We start from the raw sequence: 19,043 nt of genomic DNA, 5'->3' as shown, positions 1-19,043 counted from the left end.
AGGAGTTCCAGGTCAGCCTGGGCAGCATAGCAAACCCCAACTCAGAAACAAACAAACCAAACCAAACAAAAACATCAACTATAAATTCCAGCAATTAGTCTTTAGCAAATCCCCTTGGTCCAGACTTAGAATCACTCATTTATTAAAGTAAATTTTTATTTCCTTCCTTCCTGGAACTGGGGATTAAACCCAGAGGTGCTTAACCACTGAGCCACATCCCTAGCTCTTTATAATGTTTTTATTTTGAGGCAGGGTCTCACTAAGCTGCTTAGGGCCTAAGTAGCTGAGGTTGGCTTTGAACTTGTGATCCTCTTGCCTCAGCCTCCCGAGTTGCTGGAATTACAGGCAAGTGCCACTAAAGTTTTGATTTCCAATAACCTTTCCAAATTTTCTACTGTGAAGTTCCAATATTTTCCAAGGTTTGAGAATGTTGGTCCTTTGGGTATCAGTGTTGGTATATGGAAGTCACATGGTGCCGAGTCCTTGGTGGTTATCAGAGTAGCTGGGCGCTGCATGAGTCGACAGCCTTCTACCTACTGGTGCACAGTGAATTAAAGACAGGTGTGGGCAGTGCGCAGGGCACCATAATGTACTGGCAGGCAGAGGTCATCGCAGAGCTCTCAGCGCAATCCACCTGGGTCCGGGACAACTGACCAGTCAAAGCACTATGCCCAGTGAAAAATGACAATCTCACAAGGACTGAATGATTCCTTTTACTAACATGTTCAAAATGACAAAATCAGAGAAGAATGGTTGCCAGGGGGCAGCACAAGCGAGGCCACCTGCGGAGGGAACAGTACAGACCTCCACTGCAGCAGGGGTCACAGGAGTCTGCATGTGGCTAAAATACACACATTTTATCATTCCTGCTTTCCTCATCTTACTAAAATTTTGTACAATGTAACCAGTAAAGAAACTGATGAGGGATAAACAAAACTTAAATCTACAAATATTTCTTTAAAAATCAGCCAAGGGAAAAATTTCAAGGGCCAAATTCAGGTCACAGTTTATAAACAGATTACAAAAATAAGGCATATCTTCAGAATGATCCTACAGCAATGGACAGGCATCTCGGCTCAGCTGCGACTGCATGTGTAGAAGCTGTACCCAGCGTGTGTTCAGTGACCTGCGTGAGTCACAGCCTCGGTGCCCAGGGCCTGGCACAGTGGCACCTACCGAAGTCGCTGTTGTCGTCCACAAGGATGACCTCATGCAGAAGGTGTGCGGGTGTGCGGTCCACCACGCTGTGCACTGTCCGCAGCAGGGCAGAGAAAGCTTCATTGTAGAAACAGATGACAACACTAGCAACTGGCAGGTCCAATGGGTAAGATTTTTTTTTACATCTGTAAACATAAAGAAGAGAAAACCGGACATTTATTTAAAAACCCCAGGTCATTATTCACTAAACAGGGATAATTCCCTAGGTCATTATCCCCTTGTTTGGCCTTTTTCTTACATTATTATAATTTTTCAAAAGCACAAAAGGAAACACTATGCTCTTCCCTTCAAATGTTTTATATTTTGTTAATAATTTCTCCCTGATACCTAGTATCTTCATTACTGTTAAATAGTTGTAAAACTTCAAGGTTTTTTTTTGTGTGTGTGTGATAGAGAAATTACATAATATGAGTTATTTCTGCTAAAATCAATGTTTAATGAACACTTGAGCTATGTTCAGCTTCTCCTCAGTGAGCTTTCAAAAGGAAATAGAAACATCAGAGGAAAACATTTGAAACTGGTTATTTTTTGCTCAATATTACCAAAAGGGTTGATGATAAGCCCACAATGTCTCAAAACAACAGAAGAGCTTGTAAGTGAGCACTACTGGTAAGAGTGATGTGGCTGTAAGTGACAACAGATTAGGAAGCCTGCAATCCAGAGTGCTGATTCCCTCCACGGCATCCACATGGCAGTCCTGCGGGTCAGCCCGGCCTCTGCTCTTCTCCCGCAGAGCCCAAGGGCTTTGGGTCAGTCCTGGCAACCTTGTAAGACTTGAGCATCCTGAGCATCTCCACCAGCTGTTCCTTCACGTGGAAAGGCCTCTGACCTCCATGAGGCCTGACCTGCCCAGGCACCGGGTCCCCACTTCCCTGCTTCCCACCTCAGCCCTTCCCCATGTGCTGTTGTGTTGCCCTGCTCACTCCTCTCCCTCCCCTGCTGGACCCCCGAGCCCTGGGAATCCAGAGATTACGTCTTAATACTTCTGATTTCCAGGGCCTAATAGTACTTAGCAAACAGAAAGCCTCAACAAATGTCTGACAGTGGAATGAAAAAGCCTTTCAAAGAAAAAAATGAAACTGTAAAGATTATAAGTGAAAAATTCCTTACCGACAAATAAACATTTAAAACGAGCTTAGGTTCAGGTTATTTAATCTGCAGCCCCCTCCTCCTTCCCATGCAAGGAAATTTCAGGACACAGAAAGCTCCAGGACCTTGTCAGCAAACCTCAGACCACAGGGCTTCCAGGAAACAGAAGTGGAAAGCCCAAGCCCACCACCCTTCTGACTCAGACCAGCACTAAAAGCACCATCACCAAACTCCACGAGCAGAAAGGAAGAGGGACGGACGTACGCGGCATCCCTGGTGTCTGGCACATCTCTGCGGTAGCCCAGGCGGTTGCTAATGAGCATATTAAAGGCATGTTTCTGATAGCCCAAGTCTCTCAGCTCCTGATCACGTTCATTGAAAATCATGCCTACAAAAGAGTGAAGTTACCATCAGCGCACATGGTGTGGAGAGGCTTTCAGGTTACTGCCATGATGTCCAAGTTTCCCAAGTCTCAACTGGACCCTATAATTTACCAGATAAGAGTCATGTTTCTCAAATCAAGTCTCCAGCTACAAATAAATAAACTGAGATCAAGGTCAAATTATTATTATCAGTCTGGTAAAAAAATTAAGTTTGTCCTAACCATAAGCAACACCTGCTCACAGGTCAAATCTTAAGAGCATATTATATTCAACAGACAAATTGACCTCTGATCAAGAAAAATTTTCTTCTGATAATTTTCCTCACAATAATGAATTATTAAATCCCAATGGACAACTGCCAATCTTGGCCAATTTTTATATGAACGCTGCCCCAAAGGACTACTGACACACTGTTAGAAGGCTGCTCCATCAAGAAACTCCTGCACAGACCTCATCAGGACTTCTGTGCTTCTCCCTGCGTCCTCTCATGTTTGTCAGAACTCTCATCTGCTTAGAAAGAAAGCCGCTCCTTCTGTGCCTCTTTCCCATGCAGACCCCTCAGCTCTCCTTGCAGAATAACTCGCTGTGAAACAGCATTTCCCAGGTCTGTTCACGGAAAGCTAATCCCATGGACACCAACATATGTTGAAAAAAATAAAAGATTTCATGATCAAAGGAAATGGAGAAATGCAGGATTCTGAAAGTAAAGGGACAGCTCTGTTCTTTAACATGAGCTCCTGTCATTCAGGTGTGGGCGGCTGGTCCTGGGGTGTCTCCCAGTGCTCCTGACCACAGGACACCTGGTGCCTGTGGCAGCATGAGCTCTGTCCCTGCCTCTGGCCAGAGCCTTTCCCGGCACATGACAACACATCACTATTTACACTTCACCAAGGAAACTCTAACAGAGAAGAGGCTTTGAAACGCTCCATACCCGGCACCCAGGTTGGCACCTGGCAGTCTCAGTCCTTCTCCATTCAAGCATCACCACACAGACCTCCTGCCCAGGACACAGAGAACCTTTTCCTAATAGAGATCTCTTGATGAAAAATTATTTTAAATTAAAAGATTGCTTCTACACACTTTTCTCCCTTCCCTGCTCAAATACAATGACAGCCAAACCTCATTAATTAGCACCTAAGGAGTTATTTCAATCAACTTTATAATTACCTGCAGATTAAATGAGAAAACATTTGTAATTTTAAATTTACTGCTGATATCTTTCTAAAATGTACTTTTCCACTTTTTTTCCATAATTGTTTACTGATAACTTCATAAATCAGCATACTTTTAGTTATTACTATACTGATTCATACTAATTCCTTCTGAATTGTTTCCTTTGTAGAATTTAAATAGGCTTTTTCATTTTTTAATTGCAGTAATTAATTATCCTAAAATGTACCATTACTGACATTTAGCACATTTACAGTACTGTTCGCTGTAACAATTATCTAGCTGCATAACATTTTCCCCACTCCACAGGAACCCTGCACCCACCCATGCAGTGCCCAATACCCTGCCCTGCCCGGGCCACCACTAGACTCTTCTGTCTCTATCCACATGCCTCTTCTGGACATCTCAACACGAATGGACCCCACAGCATGCGCCCTGGGTCTGGCGTTTCACTTGGCATTCTTTCAAGATTCCCCTGTGTTAGATCATGTGTGATAACTTCGTCCCTGTCTATGTCTGAATTATACTCTAACATATGGGTAGACCACATTTTTTCTTCATCCCTTCATCAGCTGATGGATGCCTGAGCTGTTTCCACCTTGTCTAGTATTAAGAACAGTGTTGCTATGAACATCTGTATACAAGTTTTTACACCCATTTGCAGTTCTTTTGCATGTGTGGGTGTGCAGTGCTGGGGATGAAACCCAGGGCCTCACACGTGCTAGGCAAGCTTTCTATCTCTGGGGCTGGTGTTGGCAATTCTTTCAACTATACACCCGGGGGTAAAACTACTGGGTATGTGGCAACCCTTCATCCCTTACTGGGGAACCACCAACTCCTCCACAGCGGTGTGCCACCTGACACCCACCAGCAACACGTGAGGTTTCAGCTCCGCTGTGTCCACTAACACTCGTTGATCACTTGTATCTTCGTTAGTGCCATCCAGGTGGGTGTGAAATGGTTTTAATTTGTACTTCCATAATAACAAATTCTGTTAAGATCTTTTTGTGTCTGTTGGTCACTGGAATGTCTTTCATGAGAGATCTAACAAATCTTTTACCCATTTTTAAATCAAGCTATTTGTCTTTTTATTGTTGAGTTGGAAGAATTCTTTATATATTTAGGACACTGGGCTCTTCTTAGAGATATGATTTGCAAATATTTTCTCCCATTCTGTGCACTATCTTTTTTTTTAGTGTCCTCAATGCCCAAGTTTTTATTTTGATGTAGTTCAAATTATCTATTTTTTTCTTTATTACTTGTATTTTTGATGTCATATCTAAGAAATCACTGCCAAGTCCAAGATCATGAAGATTTATCCTTGTAGGTGTTTTAAGGTTTCTCACTCTTACATTTAGATCTGTGATCCATTTTGAGTTAATTTTTGCACGTGGTATGAAGAAAGGACCCAAAAACATTCTTTGCACGTGGATAACCAGTTGTCTCAACACTGTGTGATGAAAAAGCTATTCTTTCCCCATTAAATGGTCTTAGCCCACCTCCTTTTTTTAAAAAAAAAAAAGTTTGTTTGTTTTTCTCAATTTGTTCATGACAGTGAAGTGTATTTTGACATATTATACATACATGGAGTATAACTTATTCTAATTAATTAGGATCCCATTCTTTCTTTCTTTCTTTCTTTACTTCTTTTATTTACTTAGTTGTTCGTGGACATAATATCTTTGTTTATTTATTTATTTTTTTTATATAGTACTGAGGATCAAACCCAGTGCCACAAGCATGTGAGGCAAGTGCTCAAACACTGAGCTACAACCCAGTCTAGGATCCCATTCTGATGGCTGTATGTGATGTGGAGTTTCACTATGGCCTATTTATATATAAACATAGGAAAGGTATGTCTGATTCATTGTATCTTTCCAATTCCTATCTCCCTTCCCTTCCCTTCATTCCCCTGTGTCTAATCCACTGAACTTCTATATTCCTTGTTCGTGTTAGCATCCACATATCAGACAGAACATTCGGCCTTTGGTTTTTGGGGATTGGCTTATTTCACTTAGCATGAGAGTCTCCAATTCCATCCATTTACCAGCAAATGCCATAATTTCATTCTTCTTTATGGCCAAGTAATAATCCATTCATGAGTATATACCACATTTTCTTTATCCATTCATCTGCTGAAGGGCACCTTGGTTGGTTCTACAGCTTAGCTATTGTGAATTGAGCTGCTATAAACATTGATGTGGCTACACCACTGCAGTATGCTGGTTTTAATTTCTTTGGGTAGAGACGAAAGAGTGGATAACTGGGTCAAATCTTGGTTCCATTCCTACTTTTCTGAGAAATCTCCATACTGCTTTCCAGAGTGGTTGCACCAATTTGCAGTCCCACCAGCAATGTATGGGTGTACCCTTTCCCCACATCCTCATCAACATTTATTGTTACTTGTATTCTTGATAATTGCCATTCTGGTGGGAGTGAGTGAAATCTCAGTGTAGTTTTAATCTGCATTTCTCTAATTGCTAGAGATAATATTTTTTCATGTATTTGTTGGCCAATCAAATTTCTTCTGTGAAGTGCCTGTTCAAGTTCCTTTGCCCATTTATTATTATTTGGGGGTTTTCTGGTGTTAAATATTTTGAGTTCTTTATATGTCCTGGAGATTAATGCTCTATCTGAGGTGTAGGTCTTAGCCCCGTTTTTTACGAACCAGTTGACTGTGCATTCACTGGGTTTATTTTTGGACTCATGTCTATCCATATGTCAGATAACTGTTTTAATCACTGTAGCTGTAAGTTTTAAAACTTCTGAGTCCTCCAACTTTGTTCTTTTTTTTTTTTTTTTTTTAGTTGTTGACAGACTTTTATTTTATTTATTTATATGTAGTGCTGAAAATTAAACCCAGTGCCTCACACATGCCAGGCAAGTGTGCTACTACTGAGCCACAGTACCAGCCCCAACTTTTTTCTTTTCTACAAGTTTTCTGGCTATTCAGGGACCCTACAATTCCATATTAATTTTAGAAAAAACTTTTCCCATCATTTTAATCAAAATCACTAGAATTTTGATAGAAACTGCACTGAGTTTTATAGGTTGTTTGGTGTAATACTGACATCTTAATAATATTTAGTATTTCATTTAATAAAATAGACTGTCTTTCTACTTACCTAGCATTGTTTTGCAGTTTTTAGCACACAGGACTTAACCTCATTGGATAGATTAATGTCTAAGTATTCTAATCTTCTTGACACCACTACAAATGGAAATGTTCTTATAACATCATTTTTGGACCATTCATTGCTGATATATAGAAATCCAACTGATTTTTACACATCTAGTACTCTCTTTACTACTCTAACAGTATGTTTGTAGATTCTTAATAATTTTTTGGAAGGAATTTAATTTTCACTTAGGTAATCTGGGTTTGTCACTTTGAATATCTACAATTCTCTCCCTACTTCTTTCAAAGGCAAATACAGTGGGCTGGGACTGTGGCTCAGTGGTAGTATACTTGCCTAGTATGTGTGTGAGACACTGGGTTCAATTCTCAGCACCATAAACAAATAAAATAAAGGTTCACTAACAACTGAAAAACATTTTTTTAAATGGCAAACCAAATGCTACTTTTCTATTAACGTTTCACCAAAATAAACATAAATAAATTAGAGCCAGAAAAATTTTCACTCATGCTTTTAGTGGCTATTTGAAAAAGATCAGGAATGTATGTGACAAAAACTGAACTAGATATTAGTTTCTGTTTACACACAGAATCTTAACTTTAATAGAGAATCATTAAGTACTCAAAACTGATTTTATTTCTTTGAAACTATTGTAAAATAAAAATAATGTTTTGATATTTCCTTTATATTCTATCAACCTCTCAAAATCACTTACTAAATGTAAATTGTTTTATTCTACAACAATATCAAAGTTAACTTTAAGTTTTAAAGATAATCAAAATGGCTCACTTATCCCTTAAATTAAAATTTGCTAACCAGGACTACAGGAGTTAAAGTATTCAAAGGCATTCCAGTAGATCCCCGTTTCCAGATTAAACAGAATATAATGGTGGGGGGACAGGGAGGGTCCTATTTTGTACTAAGATTTTGCAAATTATATTTAATGTATGGTTCCCATGGTCTTAATTCTCACAAGTGGAATCTTATTAGAATGAGTAACCCCAGCTTTTCTAAAACAACACCTTATGTTCCGTTTAGTTAATCTGCCTTTCAAATAAGTTATACAGTCATCTTTCAAATATTTCTTCCCCTCATTAAAAATCCTAGTAATTAAAACCTTCTCCCACAGTTCTGTTTTCTAACCCTTTTTCTTTATTTATTTCCTTTTGAACCTTATTAATTCCCCCAAGTCCTCATAAAATACTTAAGAGATGGAAAATTTAGAATATATTTTCCCCACTGATCTGGGGGGGAAAAAAAATCACAAAACCTCAGCTAGTTTTGAAACAAAATAAATCAGTGTGAGAAAAAAATGGCACATTTCTAGTCCTCTGAGCAATACAATTTAAAGAATAAACTCCCACTGACTAAATATTTTGACACAGCTGCTGGTACACTTACCCAACTCAGAAGAGAATTTCAGGTGGTCTTTTTCTGGATCTTCAATGTGATTACCCAGCACATCACCAATTCTATTTGCTTTGAACTGTGGCTCTAACACTCGGCTTGGACCTCGTGTGAAACGGGGGTAGAATTTTTTGGGAAATGGTCCGTGGGGACCAGACCCCTTGATGGGCACATTCTTAAGTGGCTGAGTCACTTCACTGAAGTTAAAGTAAACAAAGAGCAAAACTGTCCAGGTCGCAGATGTAAAAAGGCACCCATAACAGAAATATCGAAGTGTGACACTTCCCATTATAGACCTAGCATAGCTGAAGGGCCATTTTTCAGTTTCCTGGAAAAAAGGAGAGATACATTAGATGCAGTAATACACTTTAAATCACCCACCAAATACACACTCGCCATTTCCCAAACTATTGACTAAGACCCATGCACGTACTACTAGTGGATTCAGACACAGGGAGATCCGAGAAAAGCATGGAGTTGTTAAAAAGGGTCCAAGGATTAGAAGGGCAGGCCAAGGTGCTGAGGCCCAGAAAAAAACAGGCCCAGAGCCGACTTACACCTCCCTGCCACAGGCACTGTCCACCTTTGCCCCCAGGGCTGTCAGTCTGGCAATGTTTTCCAGATTTTAACTTTCTATGAGGACAATGCAAGCATCACAGATGCCACCACAGGACATTTACAGTTTTTTCCAACTGTAAAGGTACAACCCACTTTCTGTATGTTTATGGTGCAGGGGACAACCCCAGAGCCACAAGCATGGCAGGCAAGTGTTCTAGCACCAAGTGATATCCCCAGTCCACAGATCACTTTCTAATGCAAGGATCTTAAAATCTGTTGTTAAATATAGTAACTTAAAAAAAAATGATTCTCATCTCTAACTAAACATTACACCTGCCCCCAAACCTACTCTAGATCTAACAGTTATCTTCAAAAAAATTTGAGATAATTCTATTTTCCCTGTCCTTATGATGCCTTGTAAAACTGTACAAGAACAATACAGCATCACTCAGCAAGTTTTTCTACACCTTCTGCGAACATCTGCTCTTCATGAAGGCTCACACAGCTTCCTGAGCAATCCTTTCCAAAGGGCCGACTGAACAAACATAGGGCAGAGAAACTCTATGTAAGAAACATACACACAGAAAATATGTGCAGTGATACTTATAAATTTCTTATTTCTACAGAATGAAATAATCTTTTAAAATATTATCATCTCCAAATGATCAGGACAAAGCAATTTCTAGACCAGGCACCCACATCACATGAGCAGCTCAAAAGGAGATCCTTGGGGTGCAGTCTCCCAATGGGAACTGGAAGTGCTATACCCACCTCCAGTGGGTAAAAACATCAAACTTGTATAGACTATGCCATAAGCCTGGAAGGTAGGACACGTTTCAGTTTCTTAACTACTGACCAGTCAAAACAATTAGACATTCCACCAGGGACAGACAGCACAAGTGGTGGGAGCAAGGGTAAGGGGTGATTCTATTAAATGCACCCACAGTGCTGACCCCCACATGCTTTCTTTCCCAGAAGCAATTGACCCGCAGTCCTGCCTGGCGCAAGTTGATAGCATATGTCATATTCCTCAGCAACCTACCTGCCTGCTACCTGCAGGAGAAATGAGGGTCTGAAATAATGTTGGTAAGAGGAACCCAAGTTATCCTGAAGGGGGAGACTTCTGTGACTTCTCATAGAGCAGATCTCAGAACTCAGGGAGATAAGGTTACTTCTAAAATAGATTTTTATGGTTAAGAATCCAGTTAGAGGGATCCAAGATGACAGGCTAGAGGGAGGCTGCATTCCTTGTCACTCCAGGACCTAGGACTCAAGCACTCAACAGTAGTTTCTGAGAGTTTAATATTAGGGCAACCCTGACAGCTGCTCCAGCCCAGCAATACTGACTGCTGAGTCTGCATAGGTCCCCCGGTTCCTGGCCTACACAGGACCCCTGGCTGCAGCTCCTGTGTGGACCCCTACCAGCAGGGGGCTCCCCCGGTTGCTACCATCTCGGGACACTGCAACCACTGCCATAGTCACCGGCTCCTGGTGACACCACAACACTGCATGCCACAGAGCTGCATCTCCAAACACAATGCCCAATGCCCCCACCTGGGCTGACCCAACACCCCATCTCTGAAAGCAGCCGCCTCCATCTTGGGACACTTTTGTCTCCATCTTTAGTTGGGGCAACTCCCAGCTTGGGACACCGGCTGGGACCTAGAAACAATATCAAGGTACCTCTAGTCCCCCCAATTTCTCCCTCTCCCCTGCAGCAACTAATCTGGCACAGTGCTTGCAGCTATGCAGCTCGTCCCTAATTCACAAAGACTGGTCATGACCTGCCCAATACAAAACAGCTCTCTGCTGCAGGCCCCAGAGTGCAGCCCACAAAACCTTAGAGAGAGAGGTTCCCGAATGGGAAGTAGAAAGGAAGGGGTGAGTGAGATATAGTTTAGATACTAAAGTAGAGACCAGGAGGTCTACAGGCGATATAAGTATATAAGACCAGGCACCCACATCACATGAGCAGGCCCAAAAGGAGATTCCTGAGGTGCAGTCTCCCAATGAGGACTGGCAAGTGCTATACCCCACCTCCAGAAGCTCTGCCCCCAAACCAACCCTCCCACCCTAATAACCTTCCCCACCCTGAGGGTGGAGACATCAGCAAACAACAGACAACCCCACCTATAGGATGAGAAGGGAGCTGGAAAGATACTGACCTCCAACAGAAACAATCCTTTAATTTTCCTTTGAGATTTTTTCTTTTCTTTTTCCCCTTCTTTTACCTCTCCCTTTTTCTGCCCTCACATCCCCAACATTTGTGAAACAAAGTACTTTTCTTGCATTAGGCTACTGAGGACTGGGACATATGAATAGTATATTACAGTGGTGTTGTATATTATTTTATCTCCCGTCTTTACATTTTTTAATTCTTCTTACTTTTTTATGTTTGTTTGTTTTACTCTCTCTATTGTCTTCAATACCCATAAATCAAATGCATTTGTGTACATCAGTAATGAATCCTCTGAAAGAGAAACTAGGAAACTACCCCATTTACAACAGCCTCAAAAAAAAAAAAAAAAAAAAAAAACCACCTGGAAATCAATGAAAGGGGTGAAAGACCTCTACAATGAAAATTACAAAACTCTGAAGAAAGAAATTAAAGACCTTAGAAGATGGAAAGATCTCCCTTGTTCTTGAATAGGCAGAATTAACATTGTCAAAATGACCATACTACCAAAAGCACTATACAGATTCAATGAAATTCCAATCAAAAATCCTAAAGCCACTCCTCATAGAAACAGAAAAAGTAATCATGAAATTCATCTAGAAAAATAAGAGACCCAGAATAGCCAAAGCAATCCTGAGCAAGTAGCATCACAGTACCAAACCTTAAACTATACTACAGAGCAATAGTAACAAAAACAGCATGGCATTGGCACCAAAATAGACTTGTAGACCAATGGTACAGAATAGAGGACACAGAGACAAACCCACATAAATAGTTATACTAGACAAGGGTGCCAGAAACATATATTGGAGAAAAGATAGCCTCTTCAACAAATGGTGCTGGGAAAATTGGAAATCCATATGTAGCATGCACAAGACTGAACTCAAAGTGGATCAAGGAGCTAGGAGTTAGATCAGAGACCCTGCGCCTAATGAAGAAAAAGTAGGCCCAAATCTTCATCATGTCAGGTTAGGCCCCTACTTCCTTATCAAGACTCCTAAAGCACAAGAAATAAAATAGAGAATCAATAAATGGGATGATTTCAAACTGAAAAGCTTATTCTCAGCAAAAGATACAATCGGTGAGGTGAATAGAGAGCCTACAGAATGGGAGCAAATTTTTACCACACACACATCAGATGGAGAGCTAATCTCCAGGATATATAAAGAACTTAAAAAACTTAACATTAAAAATAATAATAATAATAACTCAATCAATAAATGGGCTAAGGAACTGAACAGACACTTCTCAGAAGATATAAATCAATCAACAAATGTATAAAAAAATGTTCATCATCTCTAGCAATTACAGAAATGCAAATCAAAACAACTCTAAGATTCCATCTCACTCAGAATGGTAGTTATCAAAAATGCAAGCAACAATAAGTGTTGGCAAGGATATGGGGAAAAGACACACTCACACATTGCTGGTGACACTGCAAATTGGTACAGCCAATCTGGAAACCAGTAAGAAGATTCCTTTAAAAACTGGGAATGGAACCACCAATTGATCCAGCTTCCCACTCCTTGGTCTATACCCAAAGGACTTAAAAAACAGCATACTACAGGGACCCAGCCACATCAATGTTTACAGCAGCACAATTCATAATGGCTAAATTGTGGAACCAACCTAGATGCCCTTCAGGTTGGTTAATGGATAAAGAATGGATAAAGAAACTGTGGCATATATACACAATGGAATATTACTCAGCACTAAAAGAAAATAAAATCACGGCATTTGCCAGCAAATAGATAGAGTTGGAGAATATCATGCTAAGTGAAGTTAGCCAATCCCAAAAAACCAAAGGCTGAATGTTTTCTCTGATAAGTGGATGCTGATCCTTAGTGGGAGTGGGGGAGGAGCATGGGAGGAATGGAGGAACTTTAGATAGGACAAAGGGAGGGAAAGGCAGAGGAGGCAGGGGATGGGGGTAGGAAAGACGATGGAAGGAGATGGATATCATTACCCTGGATACATGTATGAAGACACAAATGGTGTGACTCTACTTTGTGCACAACCAAAGAAATAAAAAAATTGTGCTCCATTTGTGTACTATGAACTGAAATGCATTCTGCTCTCATGTGTAACAAATTAGAACAAATACATTAATTAATTAGTTTAAAAAATAATCCAGTTACAACCAGTCAGCATAGGCCAAAGTAACCTCGAGTTGTCATGGCAATGGGGACTTGAAAGTCTGATGCCATACTGCTGTCAGTCAGAAGTCAAGAGGTGAACCTGGGCTGGACTCTCTGGAAACTTCCCTGGAACCCCAATAAAACTGGAAGGCAGGAGAAGCACACCTCTCCTCTCTCCTGAGAGGACCCACTCTCTCCCTCAAGAGTGTGCCCTTTCCCTTTTCCTATCCCTTCAATAAACTCATGCCTGTTACTCTGGGTGCCATGTCTGAAATCTTCCTGACTCGATCGCCAGGAAGGGGGGGGGGGCCTTTGGCCTGCCTCAGTTTCCTGGGAGGAGCCAGCACTGTAACAACTACGAGTCAATATAAAAACAAAAGTGATTCCAACACCAACCAAACAAAAATCCCCACTAGTGGTAACACCAGCAAGGAAGCTAAACTATGGTGCACAGGAGCCAAGCCCCAAGGAAAGGACTGCCAGGACAGGTGTACTCTGCTGCTCACTGGACAAAGGACATCTCCAAAAGGACTGTGGCTGGCTTTTGTCATCTGCTTCTTCATTGAATTCCCTTTATTTGGCACTATGAATATCCCATAAAAGATGCTAGAAAATATCTACATAATGAATGTAGCAGAAATTCAACAAATGGTAATTTTTTCTCAAATATTAATCTTTCCTCATTAGATCTAAATTTAACATTTATTATATAATATAAATGGTACCCATCTGTTATTATGACTACAAGTTCCTACATAACCTGACATTTTACCACTTTGACTGTATCTCCCACTTCTTCACTGAGCCCTAGGTACAGGGCTCCTTGTGGGTGAGCAAACACACCAACCATATTCAATTAGGGTCTACACTTTGGCTCTGCCTCAAGCCCTTCACCTAGCAGGTAATTTCACAACTGCTCACATAGCGCCTTCTCAATGAAGTGTGAGAAGGCATCACACCTAGACTACCTTATTTAATTAAAATGCAACCCAAACCCTAGCTATCAAACCTTGTCTTCCTCAGTCCATGGATCTCACTCCCTTCTTGCACACACAGCAACTCGCTGTTGGGCTTAGCAGTTGCTGTCTAACCTCTTCTGTGCCAGAAAGGCAGGTCCACTAGAGCAAGAGCTTTTGACTGCCCTATTCCATGCAGTATTCCCTTGAGCTTGTAACAGCTGAATGAAAAACTCCTGAAAATGTTGGTCATCAACATCCTGCAAAATGCGGGGAATTTCTACAAAAACATATTACTCTTCTGCAATACCTTAATGCTATGCATGGAGATCATGACTACCTCAGTCAACAACAGTATGAGAATCAGGTCAGAACAGCCACCACACTGTATATTTGGAAAAGATATTCAAAACAACTCAAGAAACTGATTGTCCGATTTCAAAAGTAAAGTTTCTGTGACAGAAATGGGAAATGCCTTTCCCATTTTGTTCACTGTATGATCATTGGTTTTTCCCTTTTGGTTGCCTATGAGAATCTAAGGGTAAAATGAAGAAGTTTTTTGTTCAAAGACTTCTCCCACAGGAAGTATCCAATCTTGATTCTTCACCCAATAACTCCCTAGCTCCTCAAATCCAAAATAGCACAAATCAAGATTCAGTTTCCAGAACAGTAAAACGTACTAACTCTCAACAACTCTATTAGACAACTATTATTTTTCCCACACCATGTTATAATTCTTTAGAGAATATTTCTTATGTAGCATATCATTAGACTAAATTAAAGAACATAAAGTGAGACATTCATAAAATCAAGTCATTTATGTAATTAACCATAACAGTATTCAGAAATACGTTTTTAGAGAGCAAGTCATTTCAAATACAAAGAAAGTACAAAGCAAAACAATCAGATGCCTGTAACATAATAAAGTCTTACTGCTTAAAGATTTTAAAACAGTCAAACAAAAATCAAAAGCTGAAATTTTAATTCAATCTAGACTGATAGACAACGCACCTGGCACCCACACGCCACTGTCTCTGCTTTGTACTGTTGCCTCTGTCTTCTACAGACAACTACCCCTGGCTTCAGTACCTACAGCTAAATGCTTTTGGAAGGAAGGTCAAAGCACATAGTTAATGCAAAACAACTAGTGAGCGAACTCTTTCAAACATAAACCAAATAGTTAATAGAGTCAAAAATTGAGCAGTTAGAAATCAATGGAATATATTTTCAGAATTAAATGATCAAAAGGCTAACCAGGTGGAATTTAAAGTCAGTTTGGTTTTCTGTAGTCATGGTCTGGTAGCTGCTCAGGGACAGGTGTCTTTGAGGTGTAAGGATTTTCCAGGGAGGTACTAAAGAAAAGAATGGGGCAGAGTACATACACCAGGATGATCATAATAACAGACCACAAATTTAAGCTAGGCAAGGAGAGGCATGAAGGAGAGGAAGAATTTCTGAGAATGAAAATGTGGATGGGCCAATGCATGAGAGTTGATGGTGTAGCTGAGTAACAGCTGTTGCCAGACAGTGAGCTGAGGAGTGGTCAGAAAGCCCTGGGCCTGCAGATGGGCACAGCTGATGACAGTAGAACCATGCTCCAGATGTGTGAACTGTAGATGTCTCAACCAACAGTATGCAAAGCCGGGCACCGAGGTATGCACCTATAATCCCAACAACTTGGGGAGCTGAGGCAGTAGGATGGCAAGTTCAAGGCAGGCCTGGGCAGCTTAGCAAGACCCTGTTTCAAAAATAAAAAGCCTGGGGATACAATTCTGTGGTACAGCCCCTGGGTTCAATCCCCAGTATCAAAAACAACAGTATGTTTACAGCGTGAGCATGGCTCTACCTGCTGCAAGCAAACCCTTCAAAAAGACAGGGATCATCTGCACTTTATGAAGCCAACTATTTAGCACAGTGCCTAGGTTAATAGGCACTGTTTGCCTCATTTTTAAAAGCATATTTGTTCCAGAAAAAGTTACAGGACATTATTGTTCAGCATCTATGCAATGTGAAGTCTTAGGAAGGAGTGTAATCCGGGGTACACAGGCTCCCTGTGAGGAGGGAGAGGTTGGAAGGCAGCTGGCTCACCAGTCTGAACTGCCTCCTGGCATTTCCATCAAGCAAAACATCTAGCATGCCAGCAAGCTTCAAGTCCCCCTTGGTAGGCCCAGGGCCTCCTAAAGCTGATCCTGAAAACCACTGCAGGAAGAACTTTTAAAGGCCAAGATGACTATACAATTCTACCCAAACCAATCTGAAAACTTAGAAAAATAACCTTTGTCCCCCACCCACCCCAACACTTAACCCTGACTGCAAGGCAAGCGTTCTCTCTACCACTGGGCTATACCCAGCAGCCCTGAAAAATAATTTTCAATGAAAATAGAGCTTACACAAATTGATAACAGTCTCAAAAGAAACGCCCCATCACTGTAGAGGAAATATCAAGTCGCAAAAAGCGTTCCTTAAAAAAAACCAAACAGGGCTGGGGATGTGGCTCAAGTGGTAGCGCGCTGGCCTGGCACGTGCGGGGCGCTGGGTTCGATCCTCAGCAACACATACAAATAAAATAAAGATGTTGTGTCCACCGAAAACTAAAAAATAAATATTAAAAAATTCTCTCTCTCTTAAAAAAAAAACAAAAAACAAAACCCAAACACCACCAAAGACAGGAGGGATAAAAAAGCAACAACAAAAACAAGCAGGCAGAATGTCACAGGGGACTCTTCCAATCCATTCAAGACCTAACATCACTAATAAGATACATATTTAGGCTAGATAACTTTTTTAAAAAGGAAATCTTCCAAATTTGTTTTATTGAAATGGGTATAACATTGCTATGAAAATCTGGCAAAGATTAAACCTCTCTCCTAAACATCTCATTTATGAATATGAATCCAAAAATCTTAAGATAAAATGAAATATTAAGTACACACTTAACACTGTCAGATTTTTTTCTGGAGCTAGACACGTTGATTATTAAATTCATCTGGAAAAGGGTGAACATGGAAAGGACACCAGGGAAACCTGGAAGAACCAGGAGTGGGTTGAGCCCTACTGGATAAGAAATGGCAGAGCTTTGTATCTGAACCATGAGGCACGACTCACCAGAGACTTAAGAACCAATGGGAAAAGGAGTGAAAACAGACCCAACTACACACATGAATTTAGAGAGCAAGCATAAACACAAATAAATTTAGTGCAGCCTTAGTATGAAGAAAGGCAACACCACAAACCAGAGGACACGTGTGACTATTTACCAAATGATGTCGAGATGATTGTTTAACTACATGGAAAATATCACCAGAGAATGGGCAAAATTTTGACTAAGGTGACTAAAAAATTTCAAAAACAATACAGGAAAAATAATGTAGTTTATATTAAGACACATAAAGATAACCTCTGGATAGCAAAAGACACTAAAAGCAAAAAGACAAATGATAAAGTATGAAAAATATTTGCAACTAGTATCAAATAGTGTCAAATGCAAAAGCATATGAGCTCAGTACTAGTTTTTCATTGCTGTGTAACTACAAACTCAGAGGCTTAAAACAACACATATTTATTAGCTCACAATTTCCATGGATCAAGGGAGCAACAGCTTGGCTGGGCCCTCTTCCAAGGTCCCCAAACCTGCTGTCCAGTTGTCAGCTAAGCTATGTCTTACCAGAGGCCTGGTTGAAGAAGAAACTGCTCTGAACTCAGTTCCCTGTGGCTTTTTAGTGGCTGTATGCTGACAAGCCACACTCAGGTCCTGGAGATGCCTGCAGTTTCTTGCCACAGTGGCTTGCAAACATGGTCCCTATGCTCATCAAGCTGACAATAAGGTGCAGCCTAACTACAGTCTGCTTATGACAGCCACACAATGTGAAGCAGTCACAACCCCATCAAGGGGCTGATGGTGCATCTCCTCCACTAGTCTATGACTATAAGCAAGTCCTTGGTCCTGGGGGAATGTATTACTCAAACCAAAAGCATCAGGTGGCAGGAAATCACTGGGGTCACCCCAGGTCTCTTGGTCACACTCTCAAAAAAAGAAACCCTAAGCCGGGTGTGATGGCGCATACCTGTAATCTCAGCTGCTTAGCTTGGGAGGCTGAGGCAGGAAGATCATAATAAGTTCAAGTCTCAACAACTTAGCAAGGTCCTGAGCAACTCAGTGAGCCCTGTCTGTAAATAAAATATAAAAAGGGCTGGGGATGTGGCTCAGTGTTTAAGTGCCCCTGGGTTCATCCCTGATACCAAGGAAAGGGGGGAAAAAACACCCTAAATGTGAAGGACCAACAACTCCAAAGACTGTTTAAAGAAAGAGAAATACAAATGGTTCTTAACCATGTGAAAAACCACTCCACCCTGCTTATATAAGAGAAAGGAAAACTACAGTTACACTGAGATATCATTTCCCAACTTAGAAAACCGTGAGAGATGACCACATGGTGGTGGGCCTGCAGGTACTCGTGTAGGATAGTGTCTGTGCAGCGTAATCCGGCAACATCCAGTGAAATCAGACGCAGTTTCCCTCTGACTCAGCAGTGTGACTCCTAGTAATCCAGCCCTCGTGTAAAAGTAGGAGAAATGCACACTGAAGGCTGTTCACTATAGGATCACCTGTAACAGCAAAAGGCTGAAACCAACACCATCATCCATTAGTACCAGGCTGGCTGAACAAATTCAGAAGACCTACAAAGCAGAGCAAGATGCAGCTGTAAATAAGAAATAAATATTGCTGTGTACAGATGAATCTCTGTTACATTACCTGGTGAAAAGATGAGAAAAGCTTATGCAGAATGCTACATATAAACACATGCAAACAC

General features: G+C 40.9%; 1 protein-coding gene across 7 annotated transcripts in view; it reads right to left on the bottom strand.

Annotated features, from left to right (window-relative positions):
- GALNT11 (polypeptide N-acetylgalactosaminyltransferase 11) overlaps positions 1-19,043 on the bottom strand; it is a 43,645-nt gene that overhangs the window by 16,724 nt on the left and 7,878 nt on the right. For 3 of the 7 annotated variants that reach the window (XR_014021244.1, XM_081287863.1, XM_081287865.1), the window contains exons 1-3: positions 8,399-8,739; positions 2,572-2,695; positions 1,177-1,343 (exon numbers count right to left, since the gene is read on the bottom strand). Coding sequence is in view for 6 of the 7 variants with exons in the window: in XM_081287863.1 (XP_081143989.1) it covers positions 1,177-1,343; positions 2,572-2,695; positions 8,399-8,693 (586 nt within the window). In the remaining variant the exon portion in view is untranslated. Of the gene's footprint in view, positions 1-1,176; positions 1,344-2,571; positions 2,696-8,398; positions 8,743-19,043 lie in introns of those variants that run through there. The other 4 variants (XM_081287867.1, XM_081287864.1, XM_081287866.1 and 1 more) reach the window with 4 other exon arrangements.

Source organism: Spermophilus citellus (genome assembly GCF_964194105.1).
Source record: "Spermophilus citellus genome assembly, chromosome: 3".
Classification (NCBI taxonomy): domain Eukaryota; kingdom Metazoa; phylum Chordata; class Mammalia; order Rodentia; family Sciuridae; genus Spermophilus; species Spermophilus citellus.
The sequence above is the reverse complement of the archived record's forward strand: the minus strand, read 5'-3'. Positions and strand labels throughout refer to the sequence as shown.